The sequence below is a fragment of the Cynocephalus volans genome, chromosome 14 (genome assembly GCF_027409185.1).
Source record: "Cynocephalus volans isolate mCynVol1 chromosome 14, mCynVol1.pri, whole genome shotgun sequence".
Classification (NCBI taxonomy): Eukaryota; Metazoa; Chordata; class Mammalia; order Dermoptera; family Cynocephalidae; genus Cynocephalus; species Cynocephalus volans.
In genome coordinates this window covers 2,209,662-2,227,646 of record NC_084473.1, presented here as the reverse complement: position 1 = coordinate 2,227,646, position 17,985 = coordinate 2,209,662, and the positions used below count along the sequence as shown (strand labels likewise).

The window sequence follows — 17,985 nt, the reverse complement described above, 5'->3', positions numbered from 1 at the left end:
CTGTATTTCCTGCATCTTGTTTATATTTTAAACTTAATTTAGAAAATAGACGTGCCAGTCCTTTGTAGTAAAGGGCATCTGTATGGGCAAAGAGAGCTCAACTTGCTTTAATAACAGAGGGGTTGGTAACACCAGGAAATGCTGGTATTCTCTTTTGACTTAACTGTATCAGCAGTGAAAAAAAGAAAAACCACTTACGAAGCAAGGACTAAAGAATGGGATCAAAGAGAAGTGTGTTTATCTGATATCTGGGATGGAAAAGGTGTTCCTGTGAGTGATCATGAGTGATGCTTGACAGGGTTTGCAGATATGGGCTCCAGATTCTCTTGTTTGGTAGAATTTGGGAGGATTATAATTAAGAAGCATTCAACACAGTTGCCAATCAGCCAGCTCGTAGACTGTCATTCTAAATATATTGGGTATTTCTAACTTCAAAAGCACACAGTAGCATTTTCATAGACCAACACTGTTCTGAACAACACATACTCCTGAATGAAGGAGTTTAGGTAGGTTTATGAATAATAGGTGAAAAATGAATTCTGAAAGGAAGATGCTAACTTCATATGAAAGGACTACAAGGCCATGACACCTACAGTAATGCATATTGCTATGCTAGTGTCAAATTAAGATGGGGTGTCTTTGTTTGGATATAACTCGAAGGTAAGGTATAGGTCTATATCACTGAGAAGTACACACTCACTTCTGGTGTCTGGAGAAAGGACTATGACTTGGACATATTTGTTGTCATATCAAATCCAATCAAGATGCCAGGTATGCATTTAAAATGCATCTATATTACATTACTATTTGTTATATTTTTGTTAATCTGGGAACAGACAGTCCCAAACAGGCTATAAATCCAGAAGTTAATATGAAAGCCAGATTTTCAGAGTTTGGACATGTTTTTCCTATAGAAATAATTTTAGAAATGGTGGCAAAGTGCAGAAGCCCACCCACTATTTGAATGCTTGAGGTAGACCAGGTGAGAGTGCGGCACCCATACACCTGCTGAACAATGTCCCTCACTTCTCTCTGGGGCGTGTTCACTCACGGAGGCAGACCACTCTCGGCTGGACGTCAGCAAAGGCTCAGGTAGGAGCAGGGCCTTGGTCTTAGAACTAAACCTCCATTTTCAATGCTCTTTTCTAATTTGCGATTTGCTTTTTAGTAAATGCAAAGTGATGTGATGTTACTTGGAATTTCTTCATCTTCATAGCAGGCATAGGGAGTGGCTTGTCCTCTTTCAAAACAGGCACTAGGTCCATGGAATCCTGGGGACGTGGTCCGCTGTTGTAGGAAAGCTTCCTGCAGTGCACACTGCTATAATGCAGTCACGCACACACACACACTGCACACACACTGTACAGACACACATACACCGAACACACTGCACACACAGACAGAAATATACTACACACATGCACACCACATACACACATGATACACATACACCACATCACACACACTTCATACACACAAGCCCACACTCACACCACATACACACAGTACACATGTACACACATCACACACTGTACATTCACACACACCACACAGACACACACACCACACACACATACTGCACATATACTGCACTGTATACACACATTGCATACACACATACTGTACATATACACACCACACACATATATACACACGCCACATACATACACATACACAGCACATACACACACTGCTTGCATGACACACACACACACATCCCCACACACTGTACACATACCAAACACACATATACTCACACTGCACACATACCACACACACACGATACGTATACATAAACCCACCACACACACACACTGTGCACATACTGCACACATACACACACAGGCGTGCATGCACACACATGCAAATGGAATGGAGTCACCTGCAGGGAATTCCTAACATATCCTTGCTTTTATAATATGACCACCTGTGACACATTTACGTGAGAATACTTGAATGTCTGAATTGTTGAATACCTGAAAAGATAATTGGATTTTATGTTCCGTGTGAGAGTGTTAGGGCCCAGTGATGTCATACACGTTTCCCAAGCTCATGGCGAGGACTGGGATTAGAACGCTGCCTTTCCCATGTTAACCTCAGGTGCCTGCAGCTGTGACTGTGGAACAGACTCTGGGCACAGATCAGGCTAATCACCGCTGTCATCAGTACTCAAAAGCAGGAATTCTGATTCGACAGAAAATGCGTTCCACTAAAAGATGCGTTTTCATAACCTTTTATGAATTTGGTAATATTTGTAAAATTTGGAAAAAGAGTTGAAAGGCAGTTAAGAGAAAATTAATTTATTTTCAAACAAACCAAAGAGGAGTGGACATCAGACCTGGTCCTTCCTGACGAGCGTCTGAGACACCCGAGCTGCTGTCTGATTGGGAACACCTCCTGGTCCTCCAGGTGCCAGCGGCAGAGGATGACAGCAGTGCACCAGCTTTTCTCGAGTGATCCGTGTCCAGGCAGGGCAGTAGAGCCCAGTAAGCACGTGTCTGCTTCAGAGCAGACACCAATGCTCTGCTGGGAGGTGACCCCCTTCAGGAGACACCATCCTGCTCAGAGGGACAGACACGGCAGCTCTAATGGTGACTCAGGAGCCTCCACTGACAAGCCACTAGGAGCAAAAAAGCAAACTCAGTTCTCCACGGGCCACAGTGAGCTGTCCTGATGAAGAGCTGTTTGTCTTCTCCCCGTCTCCTCTATTTCCTCTCGTGTGTTTTTGTCCGATTGCACCGCCAGCCGACTAACTCAGACGCCCGCCCTCTCTCCCAGACTGCGGAGGCGCCCTGCGGGCAGGCGACCCGCGCTCCATTCCAACGTCTCCAGGTCCTTCTCTCCCTCTGGGCTGATGAACCATCTCACTGGGATTTCTGTCCTCAGACTTCAGCTTCCTACGTGCTGACGTCGCAGTTGCCTTTCGGAACAGGTGATAAAATGACTGCCTTGTTTGACACTTGACTCTTCACTGACAGCTCCTAATGGCATTCGTGAAGTAAGAATATTTATTTGCTTTCTTTTTTCTCCCTTCATTTTCTCCCCCTTTTAATTTATTAATTCACTCGATGGACCCTCACTCTGTGCCACATCCTATGACAGGTAGTGGTGACTTCTATACATGGGTAAAATCCTAGGGGCGTTGGGAAGGTAACAAGGGATCCACAGGAGAGGGACCATGGGGCAGGTGCCACAGAGCAGCTGGACATCCAGCCCAGATGGGTGGACGGGGATGGGTCTGACTGGGATGGAGGAAAAAAAAAACACACAAACTGCTATGGTGAAGTAGAGACGAGCAGAAAAGGGTTCAGAGCAGCCAACACAGCCCGTGCACTACACGTTAATTCTTACATATCACACTTACATAGACACTCTTAAATCTCTACTTAGGTTTGTTTGTTTGTTTGTTTGTTTTTGCTCTTGCTTTTGACAAAATTCTAAGAAGTACTGGTATTTGGAAATGGCCATCTAATTGGGAGGAAGAGGTAGAGGCAGTAGCAGGAGAAAAGAACTGACGCCTGTAGAAAATCTAAGTAACACAGGGGTCCAGCGGACAGAGCCATTCTGTGCTGGGTGACAGCTGACCTCACCAGCCCTCCTGGTGTCCACGCATGGCAACATGGTGTGGCGACTCCCACGCCTGGTCACTTGGTTGAGTGACCAAACAATAAGATTGTGTGTGTTCTCTGGTTAGCAGGTGAAGTGCGCACTACATCCTGAATCTTAGTCACAGAAAAGCAGACCCACATCTGTCTGCACATGAGATAAATGTTCCCTTTTATCTGAAACATGTGATGACCAGAGGAGACATTTGCTAAGTGAAGTATACTAAATTTGTAAACTTAATACAAGTCCCTGGGAGACACAGAGAATGCTACTAACTGGCAAAGCATGACAGCATTATCTTCACCCCCTTTCTAACAAGGACACCCTAATGGGTCAGGGCTGACCTCTCTGGCCAGATTTGCTGAGCCCGTCTGCACTCCTGCCTTCTCTCCCAGGAGCAGTCCCGGTGGCTTCTCCCTCCTCCACCGCGGAGCCCGTCAGGCCTGCGCAACAATCTCCTGCAGGCGCCCAGCGTGAGTGTCATCAGCCACCTCCTCTCCTGCATCCAGGAAAAGCTCGACTCCCACTCCGAGCCCAGCGTGCAGGGCCTACCAGGCAGCGGACCCGCCTTCCATCCTCCTGAGAACACGCTCCTACACAGGTGACAGTGTACGTGAGAAAAGATCGACTTTCGGAAGAAAACACAGAGCAAACTCATCCAGATCTAGGGTGGAAAGTTCTTAGACCTGACAGCAGAACGGAAGCCATGAAAGGAATCCGTGAAGTGGACCTCTCCACAGCTGGAACATCTGCCCACAGAGTGTTCTCGATTCTTTTCATCGCGTGTCTTCCTACATTGTTCCGTGTCCCAATAGTTCATTCTTTTTATCCATGGATTTCATTCCATCTCATAAACATGCCGCAGCCTTAATGGACTCACATGCTGATGGCCATTGGGGTTGTTTTCAGTTTTTTTTTTTACTGCAAATTACAGCTGTGGTGAGCGTTCTTGTGCACATCTAGGAAAGGAGTAGAAGGTCTTACGGTGAGTGTGTGTTTAAATTTAAGGCACCGTCCATCTGGGTGCACTGCTTCTCACTAGAGACGCGCGAGAATTTCTACATTATTATCAACAATTGGTGCAGTTTGGTATTTTAATATTTAATAAGTGTGTTGTGATACTTCATTGTCTTAATTTGCATTTCCCTACTGTCTAGTGGTTTTCGGCTTATAGTAACATGCTTAATTTCCCATCTATTTATCAGCTTTTGAAATGTGTTGAAGTCTTTTGCCCGATTTTTAATGTTTTTTATTATTATTGAACTTTGAGATGTTTTTTATGATGAGTATAGATAGAAGTCCTATATCAGCTATATGCCTTGCAAATATTTTTTCTCACTCCTTGGCATTTTTTCTTTCATTTTCCTAGTATATTATCTTTCAAATAATAGCAGTTCTTTCTTTCTTTTTTGGGGGGGAGGGGGAGGTGGCTGGCCACTATGGGGATCCACACCCTTGACCTTGGTGATACAAGGCTGCACTCTAACCAACTGAGCTAACCAGCCAGCCCAACAATAGCTTTTAATTTTGATAAAGTAAAAATTATTAACTCTGATTTTGGTTTTGAATCTGAGAAATCTGTGTGTAACCAAAGGTCACAAAAACTTTACCCTATTTTTCCTTTTACAAATTTCATGTTTTGCATTTATGTTTAGGTCCATATCCATTTTGAGTTAGTGTTTACATGTGCTGTGAGTTATGAATTGAGGTTCATTTTTTTACATGTGGATATCCAGTTATCCCAGCGTGGTTTATTCAAAAGACTGTCCATTCTCCATTGAATTGCCTTTGCCAGTTTGTGAAACACCAGTTGTGTGTATACATGTAGGTCTATTTCAGTTTCTTATTTTTTAATATTTTAACATTCATTTGTACGTATTTGTGGGGTACAGTGTATTGTTTCAATACAAGCATGTACTGCACAATGATTCATTTAGGGTTGAGAGCATAGTTTTGTACCCAGTCCCTTGGTCTATGTATCTGTCTTTAAGCCAACCGCACAATGTCGTGATTACACTGGCTTTAGAATTCATTTTGAAATCAAACAGTGCCAGCCATTATATTTTTTTTTGTTGTTGTTCCCAGAGTTATTTAGGCTATGCTAGGGTCCTTTGTATTTCCACATGAATCTTGGAATCAGCTTGTCAATTTCCACATATAAATAAGCTTTCTGGGGTTTGACTGGAATTGTGTTGAATCTATACATCAATTTGAGGATTAGTGACATTTTAACATTAAGGTGTTAGTGACCCATGAACAAGATCTATCTTTCCATCTATTTAAGTTTTCATTAATTTCTCTCAGCAATGATTTGTCATTTTATACTACGTCTTTCACATTATTTCAGATTTATCCACACTATTTCATATTTTTGATGCTGTAAAAAGTATTATTTTTTAAATTTCAATTTCTAATTGTTGCTTGTATCAAGAAATAACATTTATTTTTATATCCTATCTTTTCATGTGTTGCTCTTGAAACGTCGATGAATTCACTTTCGTTGTGGGTTCCATCTGGTTTTTTGTTAGACCATCCTGCAATCTCTGAGTAAAGGAGGTTTCACTTTTCCTTTCTAATCTGGATATCATTTGCCAGTTTCTGGACTGGTGGCACTTGCTAGAACCTTCCACACAATATTACAGAGAAGCCAGGAGAGAAGAGCCCCGCCTGCTCTCAGAGTAGGGAAGCGCTCAGTCTTCACCACTCAGTGTGGAGTTAGCTGTAAAGGTTCCCTGTGAACGGCTTCTCATCAGGTTAAGGGAGTTTTCTTTGTCCGTACTTTGTGTGAGCTTTTTTTGCTTGTTTGTTTTAATCAAATATAATGTTGGATTTTGTCAAATATTTTTTGGGGTCTATTAAAATCATCATTATCTCTTCTCTTTTGTTAGCCCAATATATTAAATTGGTTTTAAGTGTTCTTGGAGAACTTTGTCATGATATATTATTTTTCTTATCTATTGCTGCATTTTATTTGGTAGAATTTTATTTAGTGCATTTATCTATGTTCATAAAGGATAGTGGTCTGTACTTATCTTTTCCTGTGTATCTCTGTCCAATTTTCGTCTCAGGGTTGTGCTGGCCTGACAGGAGGAATTTGGAAGCACCGCTCCTACTTCCAGTTTTCTGGATTAGTTTGTGTAGAATTAGCTATTTTTTTTTCTTTAAACATATCCACAAACAATTCTATCTGTAAGGTCTTCAAGCATAAATTCGATTTTTAAAATATGCTGCTACCCAGGCTATTTATTTCTTCTCATTTGAGGTCTGATAGTTTGTGTCCTTTCAAGTGGAATTTGTCCACCTCAACTATGTTGTCAAAATACCTTTAAAAAAGTTGTGTATAATGTTCCTTCATTGTCCATCTTCACAACGGAGGAACTGGTAGCAATATCACCTCTCTTATTCCTACTCTTCCAGATTTGTATATTCTCTCTGTGTTTCTTGATCATTCTGGCAACAGTTTTTAATGCTTTTGATCCTAGAGAATAAGTTATGGTTTTCCCTCTCTCTCCTTTTTTATTTTTTGCCTTTTAGTTCACTGATTCCCGTCCGACTTATCGTATCACATTTCTTCTGCTTAGTCTGGGCTGCACCTGCTCTCTTTCTGTTTGTCACAGAGGCTGATGTTCTGGCACTAGCAGTTGCTCAGCCTTGTACGCACGGACTTGAGAGCCAACGTGAGGTGGCTGAGTCTCCAGTGAGCTCGGCCACTCCTGTTTACCGCAGCACAGCAAACACACAACAGGGCTGTGTGTGTGTGTGTGTGTGTGTGTGTGTGTGTGTGCGCGCGCGCATGCGGGCACACATCTGTGTGCGAACAAGAGTGATTTTTGGAGAATCTTTATTAGCAAAAAGGAGAAACTATCGAACGAATTTTCTGAAACTGGGAAACAGGCAGAGAGACCACCGGCGTCCTGCAGGAGCGGCCCCGATCCTGGTTTTCTATTGACTGTGTAATGTTCAATGTGACAGAGGCAAACGTTGACTGGTAGGTTTTTGTAATTCTGTCTGGTGGAACAGATAACCTAAAAGTCTGCAGTTTATGAGCCTGTTGGACTTTGAGTGAGTTTTCTATCTAACTCAGCAATCCTATCCTAACATATCTTTGCATATACACAGTGAGTTTCTCACATGCTCGTTGGGCTGTTTAAGCAACCCAATGCTTCCCTCAGTAACAGATACAATAAAAACTTTGACAAAAACCTGAGTGTCCATTTTACTTATTGATTTATTTTCACTACAGCTGCAGCTCTCCCGGGTGAAGAAACAAGCAACAGAGGGCTCATTCTTCCATCCACTGTACGGGTGCGAAGGCAGAGGAGCAAGCCGCCTGGCACTGCCCTGCCCTGGTCTAACCGAGTACAGTTATCTGGTTCTGGTCCTGGCCAGACAACTAGATCTGTTATCCCAGCTCTTACTTGTTACATTCCTGAGCCTCAGCTTATCTAGCAAATGAGGGTTACAACATCATAATTCACTGCAGTGCAGTGATTGATGCACAGTTGCACGTATTGATGAGGACATAAACAAGAAAACCAAAATACCTTATTCATGGTACTTGAAACGTGGAGTCTTGAAGAGGTGATTGGATTGTAGGACCATGCAGTAGTTAATTGATTAAAAATGGTGGTCAGGGGTGTGGTTCTGAGGGCTTTAAAGAAGAGACAGGAGAGTCTGTCTCTCTGCTCTCTCTGTTCCATCATTTTTCACAATGTGACACCCTGCCGTCCCTGAAGTCACCACCAAAGAAAGCCTTCACCAGATGTGTTCCCTGGACTTGGACTTCCAGCCTCTGAAACTGTAGGCAATACATTTTGTTTTCTTACAAGTTACCCAGTTCTGTGTATTTTGTTATGAACAATAGAAACGGACTAATACATTCTCGGGGATCGCGGGGCCCTTGGTCACAGCATCTGAGCCCGGGAGTCTCCTGCGGGTGAAGGAGACTCTGGCAGCCGTCACGCTCCCACCCAAATGGGCTGTTAGGAGAAGCAGAAAAGCGAGTATGTGCAGAATTGTAATGAAGCACATGCTCATGAGTTATTAGAATGTGAATAAAGAGATGTAGTCAAGTTAAAATCGCCTAAAATTTTTAGATGGCTGCAGGCTTAGGTGTGACCTATGGTGTCAAAGAAATATGTTCCCTTGTGATTTTCCTCATCCTATTCCAGATATCTGCCTCAGAAAGACAGATTTATAAATCCTTTTCTCCCCTTTTTGTTCTTTCTTCATTGCAGTTTATAAGGCCTTCTAGAAAGTACCTGAAATAATTAATTTGTATCTTCGAAAAATGAAAATGCTTCTTATTACTCAAGTGATTTTCATCCATTCGGGGCAGGCAGTGAGGCAGAAGTGGATTCGAGTCCGGGAGAGGAAAACACGAACGTTAAAAACGGTCTGCAGTGTGAGTCCAGGCGCGAACGCTCACAAACCCCCACGCACGCCCTCCCTCCTGGACCCTGTCAAAGTGTGGATAGGGAAGGGGCAATTGCCACGTTTAAGGAGAGTATGACTGAAATCTCATTAGCTGGGTTTATCTGGAGTGCTCAGGCAAGGACGTGGCCCCTGGGGACCAAGGAGGCCTCACACGTGTGCGTGACGTTTTATGACAAATGCAGAGAGAAGCCGAGAGAACACACTTCCTAATATTTTGTTTCTTGTCAGGAAACCATTACACATAACGTCACAGACGTCAGCTCACTCCATTTAAGCACTGGCTGGCTGCACGGATGTGTTTCATTTCTACTTTATTTGAGAGGAGTGAAAATAGTCAAGTCAATTTAAAATAAAGGACCCCGTATCTGATTGCCACAGGTGTGGTGACACCTGTGAGCATACACCATGAACCAACCATGACGCAAAGTAACAACTGGAAAGATGCTGCTTTCTTTTCCAGTTGGTTCCCTGCAGTCCTGGCTATGTCATGAGATCGGGTTTTCCAGCACATGTGCCTCTCTCACCAGGCACGAGGATGATGACACCAGCACATCTGAAAAGGACACGGGTCATTTTGCTGGGCCTCAGCTCCCCTCTGAGCCTCAGTTCTCCCTGTGGAGGGCTAAAGTCCCGGTAGTGCACGAGGTGCACATTTCTCTCTGTGCAATCAATAGTCAGCAGTGAATATTAATGAGGCCTGAGTTCTTCTTGAGATTAATTACCTTCTCCTCAGAGAACAGGGCGTGGAGGAAATTATATCCAGTCACGAGAAGGTTCCAATTTTGCTCTTTCATTCTCTGCAGTTGAGCTGGGACTCCCAGGAATGTGCTACGTGCTGCTTTATACCAGCGGCTCCCAACCCTCGACACGCTGGAGTCCACTGGGGCTTTAAAAAGACACGCTGATGTGTGGGCCCCATCCAGAATTCCTGGGCATGGGTTCTGGAAACCATTACCTTTAAAAATATCGGTTCAAACATGCAGTCTGGCGTGAGAACCACGGTCCAGACAAAACTCCCTCGTCCGAGTCTGTGCACCGTGTGGGCCCACTTCCCACCAGGGCCACCAAGCTGCTTATCTCCCCACTTTCTTAAAGACACATGGACGTTCACTGGAGGGTGAAACAGGACTCTCCTCCAACCATTTGTTCCTCTAGCAGCCGTTTGTGCAAATGTCCTGCCAAGATTTTGAGAAGAACACCGTGTGAGTAATTCACAGTGCTGGAGGGAACAAGAGAAGGGCCTGTGGCCACTCTAGGAAGTGCACACATGGAAACTCTGTCTCTGCCATCGGCCCACGATCGCACATGTTTTAGTAGTTGATGGGGACACGACAAACCTCTGTATTCAGGTCTTCCCTTGTTTCCATCAGAAAGTCCCACCGATGCTGTCGTTCAGGCGCGTGGTGCACACCGCTCTCTGCCTCTTCTACCCGACCCGCACGCTTTCCTTTCGCACAAATTCGTTTTTGTTTTGAATGCATCCATCCCTCTTTCACAGAGCTTTAGGGGAAGCCAACTTCAATCTCAATCCCAAGAGTGGATGCTGGCTAGCAGAAGCCGGTCAGCAGATGGCATTCCTTTGGCAGGTGCTTTGGTCTTCATGGATTCATGCCCTAAGCTGGCAAAGTCAGGTGAAGGGGTGGCCGGCGTTCCCCTGGGCAGGAGATGCCCCTCATCCCTGAACATTGACAGGAAAGTGTCCCACTTCTCTCGCCTCTGCCAGGCATGCTGCACCCAGGAGCGGAGCCACCCTAAGCAAGATCCTAAGTCTCAGAGCCCAGCAGGTGGAGATATGAAAACCTTGTTATATGAAACAACAACAACAACAACATTCCTTATTTTTACAGTCCTATGAATAAGAGATTTCTATTACTTGTAGCCAGAGGCAACCTATCAGATACAGATATGTTATATGTGTGTTTTTGTGTTACTGTTATGAAAGAGATCTCTTTTTTTCCATTTTCTTTTTCTCCTTTCTTTTTTTACTGAAACATAATTCATTGTATATATCTGTGGGGTACAGCATTGAATACCAATACCTGTGTGCAATATGCAATGCTCAAATCAGGGTAATTATCCATTTTAAATTCTAACAGGATATTGCTGATATAAACAAAAATTTAGATGAATTGAGATGGAAAAAAACATACAAATATCTGGCACATTAAAAAACAATATGTATATGTGAATATATTTTTAAGAAAAAAGAAAAAAATACGCTGGAAGGTGTGAAAGAACAGTTTGAAGGATGCACAACATCATGTTGACGTTTCTACCCAAGAGAAGGCAGAGCCATGGAGAGCTTTTTATTCTGTCACGCTCACTTATGTTGACTTTGGGTTCAGATAACTTTGGATAGTATTTGTAATACAGGTGCTATTTATCACAGCATTACTGAACATAACATTGAGACAGAGAAGGTCCAATGGCAAGCACCGAGCTACTCATGGCTGATTTAGGGTTTTTCTGTGAAATGTATTGTCCCCACCGTAGGACACATTGAGAAAGTAGTGTGAAGGCATATCACGAGTTTAAATCCAGAGATTGCGAAAGGTGCTAGGTTATCATTCAGAAATCCTTCCAGAGAAGTGATAGGTAAGCTAACGAACACAGAAAATAATCAAACCACAGCGCACTGCACTCAGTAAGGAAAAAGCAATGTCACTAACATTACACACATGTAAATATTCCAGAGACTTAAAATTGTGATTCTTGGGTTGGAATAAAATCGAACTTTTCCACTTTTCCCATAGTGCAAAAAATCTAGTGAAACAAGCAAAAACAGAGATGAAAGATGGAAAAAAGAAACATAGTGGTGCTAATCAATCAAGAGTAATCAATCTAGGGCATTATTTATTGAGCGTCTGAAGTATGTCAGGAACTGCTCTAGTAAATTTCAAATTATTTCATTCTCTGGCACATGGGAGGCAGCATGTTTCAGGAGAAAAACATGACTTTTAAGAAATTCTAAAGTGCGGTACACTGTTATATTTCCCTGCACAAGAGGGGAAATATAGCACAGAGAAGTCTCCCCAGTTCTCTGATTCCTGTGTTGAAACAATGATTACGGCTGTCGTCAGAACACATGTTATTCAGAAATTTCACCTCGTCCGGGGAGTGTTCTTTCATTTTGCCATCTAATGCCTCCGACTTTCAGTATTGATGAATTCTAAGTGGCCGAAGGTCATTGCACATTTGAATAAGTCCTTCAGATGGGGGATTCTGTTTAGTATTTTCCCTTTCAACATATGATGTTCTGTGATGGTTCAATGAATTGGATGCCTCAGATATAAATGTTCTGATATGACCGTGAGACAACCAGAATTCCAGAAAATGATGCCCAACTCAAGGAGAAGGTCACTGTGGCCTGGGGAAAAGGGGGAGGGGTGTGGACCTTCACTTTCTATGAACATCCAGGTGTGACCCCGTCACGCAGACTCACAGATTTGAGTGTGCATTTGTCACAGGGGTACTTCCTGCTCTGCACATGGCAGCACATCAAGGAGTCTTTATACATTTGACAGCCTCAAAGGGAAGTAAATAAGCACCCAGAAACTCTTCACGTTCAGCTTATATGTATATATATATATATATATATATATATATATATATATATATATATATATATATATATATATATATAATATATATATATATATATATTATATATATATATATATATATAATATATATATATATATATAATTTTTTTTTTTTAATGAAGTAGCTGTCTTTAGTTACTAAATTCACATTCTTGGAGTTATTGACACTAGACCAGGAATGAACCCACACCTTCTGTGTGGAGTTAAATCCCTTCTGTGATATGTTGCTTCATTTATTTTCTGTCACTCTTTTTTCTAGCACCACCTATGCCCCATGAAAGGATCCTACTGTTTACGATAACAGGGATCACAATACATTCTTCCTTATCCGGGCAGGTGACAAACATTCAAATCAGAGAGTGATTTATTTGCTGTCATTGAGAAGGGAAAGCAATTCAGACACACAAAGTATTTTATGTTCCTCATTGGACCATTAAGTTTGGGAGGAGGGGCCATTAATTGCCTTAAAATATTACAGACTTCCAGGTAACTTCACGACACATTACGTTCATCCGTAACCTATATGTCTGTCTCCTGTGAAACCTCCTATGAGAAGTCTCATCACTTATCAGGAATTTGGCTGTAACATCTGTTGAGTCCCCAGATGGAAAGTGTTTTAGTCCTTTCATCACATTAAATATAAGCACAGATACAAATATGGATGCAAAAAGCTCTGTCCCACTCTCCTCCGCAAGAATGGCTAATGCTGCCTACTGAGCTCATGCTCGGTGCGAAAGCTCATCTGACATGGACACTCAAGACAAGTGCTCACCTTTTGAAGACTCCCATCTTCTGACATAAGTTGTTACACACATACTTAAATTTCCTGGGTTTCAGGTGTCCTGTGTCAGTGTGTGGTGAGAAGCGGGTGAGGTGCTGACTTACCCCCATTCTCTGAACTTCCAAGAACGTGGCTCTTTGGAAGGACTTCTCCCACGCGGCCAGCTCGCTGCCCAGCTCCACGCTGAAGCAGTGGCTCCTCCCGTGGCCCACCATGACACTGAAGCAGCACGGCCTCTGGTCCTCCGCGTCAAAGTCGTGAAGGCCCAGATACAGGTTTGCTCGCAACCAGCAGTTGTCCGCGAGCCAGACCTGAAAGACAGCATGGGTTGAAAGCACGCAGAGCTGGGACGCAGAGCTGGAAACCACCCGCTGTCTACCGGAGATAGGGAGGGAGAGGTGCTGGCTTTGCCCGGTCAACGTGACCTCGAGTCACACGTGTGCAGGCAAATCCAGGAGCATGGTGTCCCGCTCCAACATAGCTGGTGTGGAAATGAGCCGCACATAAATATTTGCAATTAAATTATGTCTAACTCCCAGGTATCTGTAAGTGCTTTTCCCTTAAAATACTGACAATGACGACTTTTTTTCTATTTAACTTTAAAAACAAATGTCTTAGGACTTTTGTGCTCATGTTTAGCGTGAGACCAGCAAATGTTGGAAACAACAGCGTCACCTGCACCTGGGAGTCCCTGCAACATCATCAGGCTCTTCCTCGCTCTATGTTCATTGTCCTGGAATAACATACTATCCCACACTGCCTCTGAAGCACGCAGGAGACTTAGTCCTCCAAGATGTCATTATGTTAACCCAAAGGCCTTGACTGAATACAGTAAATATTGCAGAAATATGTTCAGAAGCAAAGGTCAAAGCAAGCTAACAGGCAAACAAAGAAGAACTGTCATTCAGCTCTGGTTCATAATTCATCCAGAAGACACAAACTACAGCTCCTCGCAGACCAACCTGTAACCACTTTGCAACTCTGGCCTCGGGAGCGTGGTGCGCGGTGCAGCCTGGGGCCCGCCAACGTCTTTTCCCTGAGCCTGTACCTGCTCATCTAGTGGCAGCCCAAAATCAGGATTCGCTCATCTCAAGGTCAGGTGTAGGACGACTGTGTTCCCAGTGGTCACCTTTGTCAGGCCAACCGTGTGGAACAGGTGGAAATATGCAGAATCAGGACCTGCCTGATGTCTCTCTCTCTGTCGCTGTTTATCTCTCTCTCTCTCTCTATCTTTCTCTCTTATCTCTCTGTCTATATTTATCTCTTTCTCTGTCTCTCACTTTCTCTGTCTTTGTCTCTGTTTCTCTCTCATCTCTTTATCTTTCCATCTGTCTCTCTATCTCTCTGTCTGTTTCTCTTTTCTCTCTCTGCCTATGTGTATCTCTCTCGTTCCCTCTCTGTGTCTCTCTCTGTGTTTCTATCTTTATCTGTCTTTCTCTCTCTCTCTGTCTTTCTGTCTCTCTCTCTTGGCCTCTGTCTCTGTTTCCCATCTCTCTGTCTATGTGTATCTCTCTCGTTCCCTCTGTGTCTCTCTCTTCGTCTTTCTGTCTCTGTCTATCTCTCTTATCCCTCTGTCCCTCTGTCTATCTTTCTCTCTCTTTCTCGGTCTCCGTTTCTCTCTCTTCTCTCTCTCTCTCTGTGTCTCTGTTTTTCTGCCTGTCTCTCCACCACTTTCGCCTTCAGTTCACCCATCCACTCAGTCACCCCATGCACAGCTCTGCACTGGGACATAGATAGCACTTCGAAGTGGACTTTGCCTGCTCCAGTCTCCCCACAGTGAAGGAAAATGAGAGAAGACACCGTGGTCCAGGTTTCTCAATGTCTGAGCAGTGTGGGAGGTTTTCCTGCAGCTCGGCACACAGCGGCAGGCAGGAGAAGGAGCCCGCCCACGTGCGGAGTCTTCACGTCGTGATTTTGAGATAATTTAACTGACTTGTGCATCCAGCCAAGCAGGACACACCTGTTCACACTTACATTCAAAGTTTGCTCCCCAAATCCTCATGAACTCAGCAGTCAGACAGATGGTTTTATTTGAAATGTGTGCTTTCTAGGCACAGGTTTGAGGGAAAAATGACACTGACTTGTCCAGGGTGGACAAGTGGATTCTCCTGGCACCTCCACTCACTCTGCTGCCTCTGAGCCGACTCTGCAGGGTTCCACCTCCTGTGCCTCCTGCTCTGTCACCCAGAGACTTGCACATTTACTTTCTGCATCATCTGGACACTCGCCACCTATGGTGTGTGTGCATGAGTGTGAGTGGTGTGTACATGTCCCTAGCCCTAAATGAACTTCAAGCACAGAAACTGCACCTTAATTTTGGAGTCCCTCCGATCCTCCATCTCAGATTGAGACACACAGGAGTTATTCAATAAATAGAATTACATGTCATACACCAAGAATAGCATATCAGTCATTGACCTTACTTTGCAGAATTATTTCTACACCTCCTGAACTTCAATATCAAAGATTGTTAACTAAAGAAGAAGGTGTTGACACGGCAGCACACGATGATGGAGAGGCGAATGTCCTCCTACTGGCTGTAGCTGGAGAGTCGTGCATTGTAAGAAATGGAAAGCAGCTCCTGGAGTTAGAGAGACAAGACCCGAGGCCTTTCTTGACCTATTATGAGCTGTTTGACCTGGAGCAGCTAACTTCTGGGCCTCGACTTTTGGACTATAAAGTGGAGCCATAACAAAAAAGGTTGTCATGGTCCTTCAACGACACACAGATAGAGCACATGGCACGTGCATCCTCAATTTACAGATGTTCATTACCTGTTTCCACACAAACACACTTCTTCAAGGCAAGGTTGAGCCACGCTGTACATTTAGGTTTGATGTCTAATCTTCTGCTAACTGTCTTCCTGACAAAATCAGCAACTGTATTATCTAGAACAACATTTCCAGCTAACCCAATGCTGAGGAATCCCTCTACACACAGAATATAGAAACCATCTTGCCATTATTCACACTGTATTGAGTTTATTGCCTTTGATGCGTCAATCTCCCGGTTAATTCTATGATTTCATAACCACATCATAGCATGTTTATTGATTAAAAATATTTTTTATAATCTTTCTGGGAAAATGAGTTGTATAAAAAAAGAGAAGGCTCTATACTTTATTAAAGAACCACACATATTGAATAGGATTATCCTTTAAAGACACCTCTACATCGAAAGAACATCTCAGACGTAAGCAAGGTGGAAACAAAGCCATGATGCGGTCATGAGGACCGTACGTAAAACACAGAAAAAACACAAAAAATTCTACAAAATTCTTTTGTGGAAACTTGATGAATGAAATTCTATACATATAAGCTACCAAGAGAGTCATTTTATCATAATGCCTTCCTTTTTTATGATTTTGAAAATAATGTACTCATTTTACAGATAATTTAGAAAACAGAAAAATTTAAAAAGGAAAGCAACGGAAGCCAGTTGAGCCGCCTCCGCGACAGCCGCAGTTGGCGTTCCCTCCTGCTCCCTCCCTGGGGTTCTGAGGGACATGCCCAGCGCACGAGCTGACTTTAATTTTTACTATTGCTCATTATAAACTGTGATGAAGAGCCTCGATTACATTCACCAGGCCTTTTACTTCCCCTTATTGTCAATGTGCTCAACAAAAATAGAAACATACAGAAACATGCAGCCAAATGATTTTTTCAGAAATTGGAAATACGTTTATTTACCATTTTGATAATTTTATTATGGGAATTTCCCTTGCATGTATTTCCATTAAAGGCAGTCTAAAATTCTAGATCTAAATTTAAAATAAAGCAACTACAAACAGAGTGAAAGAATTATTTTTGAGGATATTATCAATTCAAGGAAATGAGCCAAACATCAAAACATAAGCCTTCATTCAAAACTTCTAACTTTTGATTGACAACTCTTTAGGGTAAAATTCTCAGAAAATTAAAAATGCATATTTTTTAACTTTCATTTTACATGCATTATTTTCCTACTTTGATTTGTATACTCCAGCATGAAAAAGACAAAAGAAAAAAGGTTTCTTTATGCAGTACACTGATCTCCTATGCCAGAAAATAGGGACATCTAATAACAGTCTTCACTTTGCACTGTAGTTAGACTTCTGAGACTGGGCAGGCTGGGAGCAGACGTGTCGTGTCCTGCTGGACCTGTGGGCTTCGGGCAGGTGTCAGAGTGGGTGACATGCTCTGGACAAGGCTACATCAACCACTGCCCTAAGAACGACAAACAGCAAACTGACCAGACCCTATGGGGGGCGGTGGATAGAAGATTTCATTCATCCTGGGGAATACCCAGGAGCCAGCTGGGCTGATGCAGGGGGAAGATTTAATAACATATACATGTGAGGTTATGGTATTCAACATTTTCATTATTTTTTTTTTTTGATAAATTTAATTTCAGTTTGATGCCTTCTGTAATCCAATTGTTGGTTAAGAGCTTTTGAAATTTTCTAAGAAGTAAAGCTTATTTTTCTACAATAACGTTTTTATCTGATTATTAAAATAAAATATCTTAAATGTTTCATATCCATACCAATGAAAATTGTAATGAGCATAATTAATTGAGGTT

At 42.8% G+C, this 17,985-nt stretch overlaps 1 protein-coding gene across 1 annotated transcript in view; it reads right to left on the bottom strand.

The window, feature by feature from the left end:
* The window catches only part of SNTG2 (syntrophin gamma 2), a 264,787-nt gene that overhangs the window by 66,920 nt on the left and 179,882 nt on the right, over positions 1-17,985 (bottom strand). Inside the window, exon 14 of the mRNA XM_063078807.1 lies at positions 13,530-13,736. Coding sequence (XP_062934877.1) covers positions 13,530-13,736 — 207 coding nt within the window. The remainder of the gene's footprint in view (positions 1-13,529; positions 13,737-17,985) is intronic.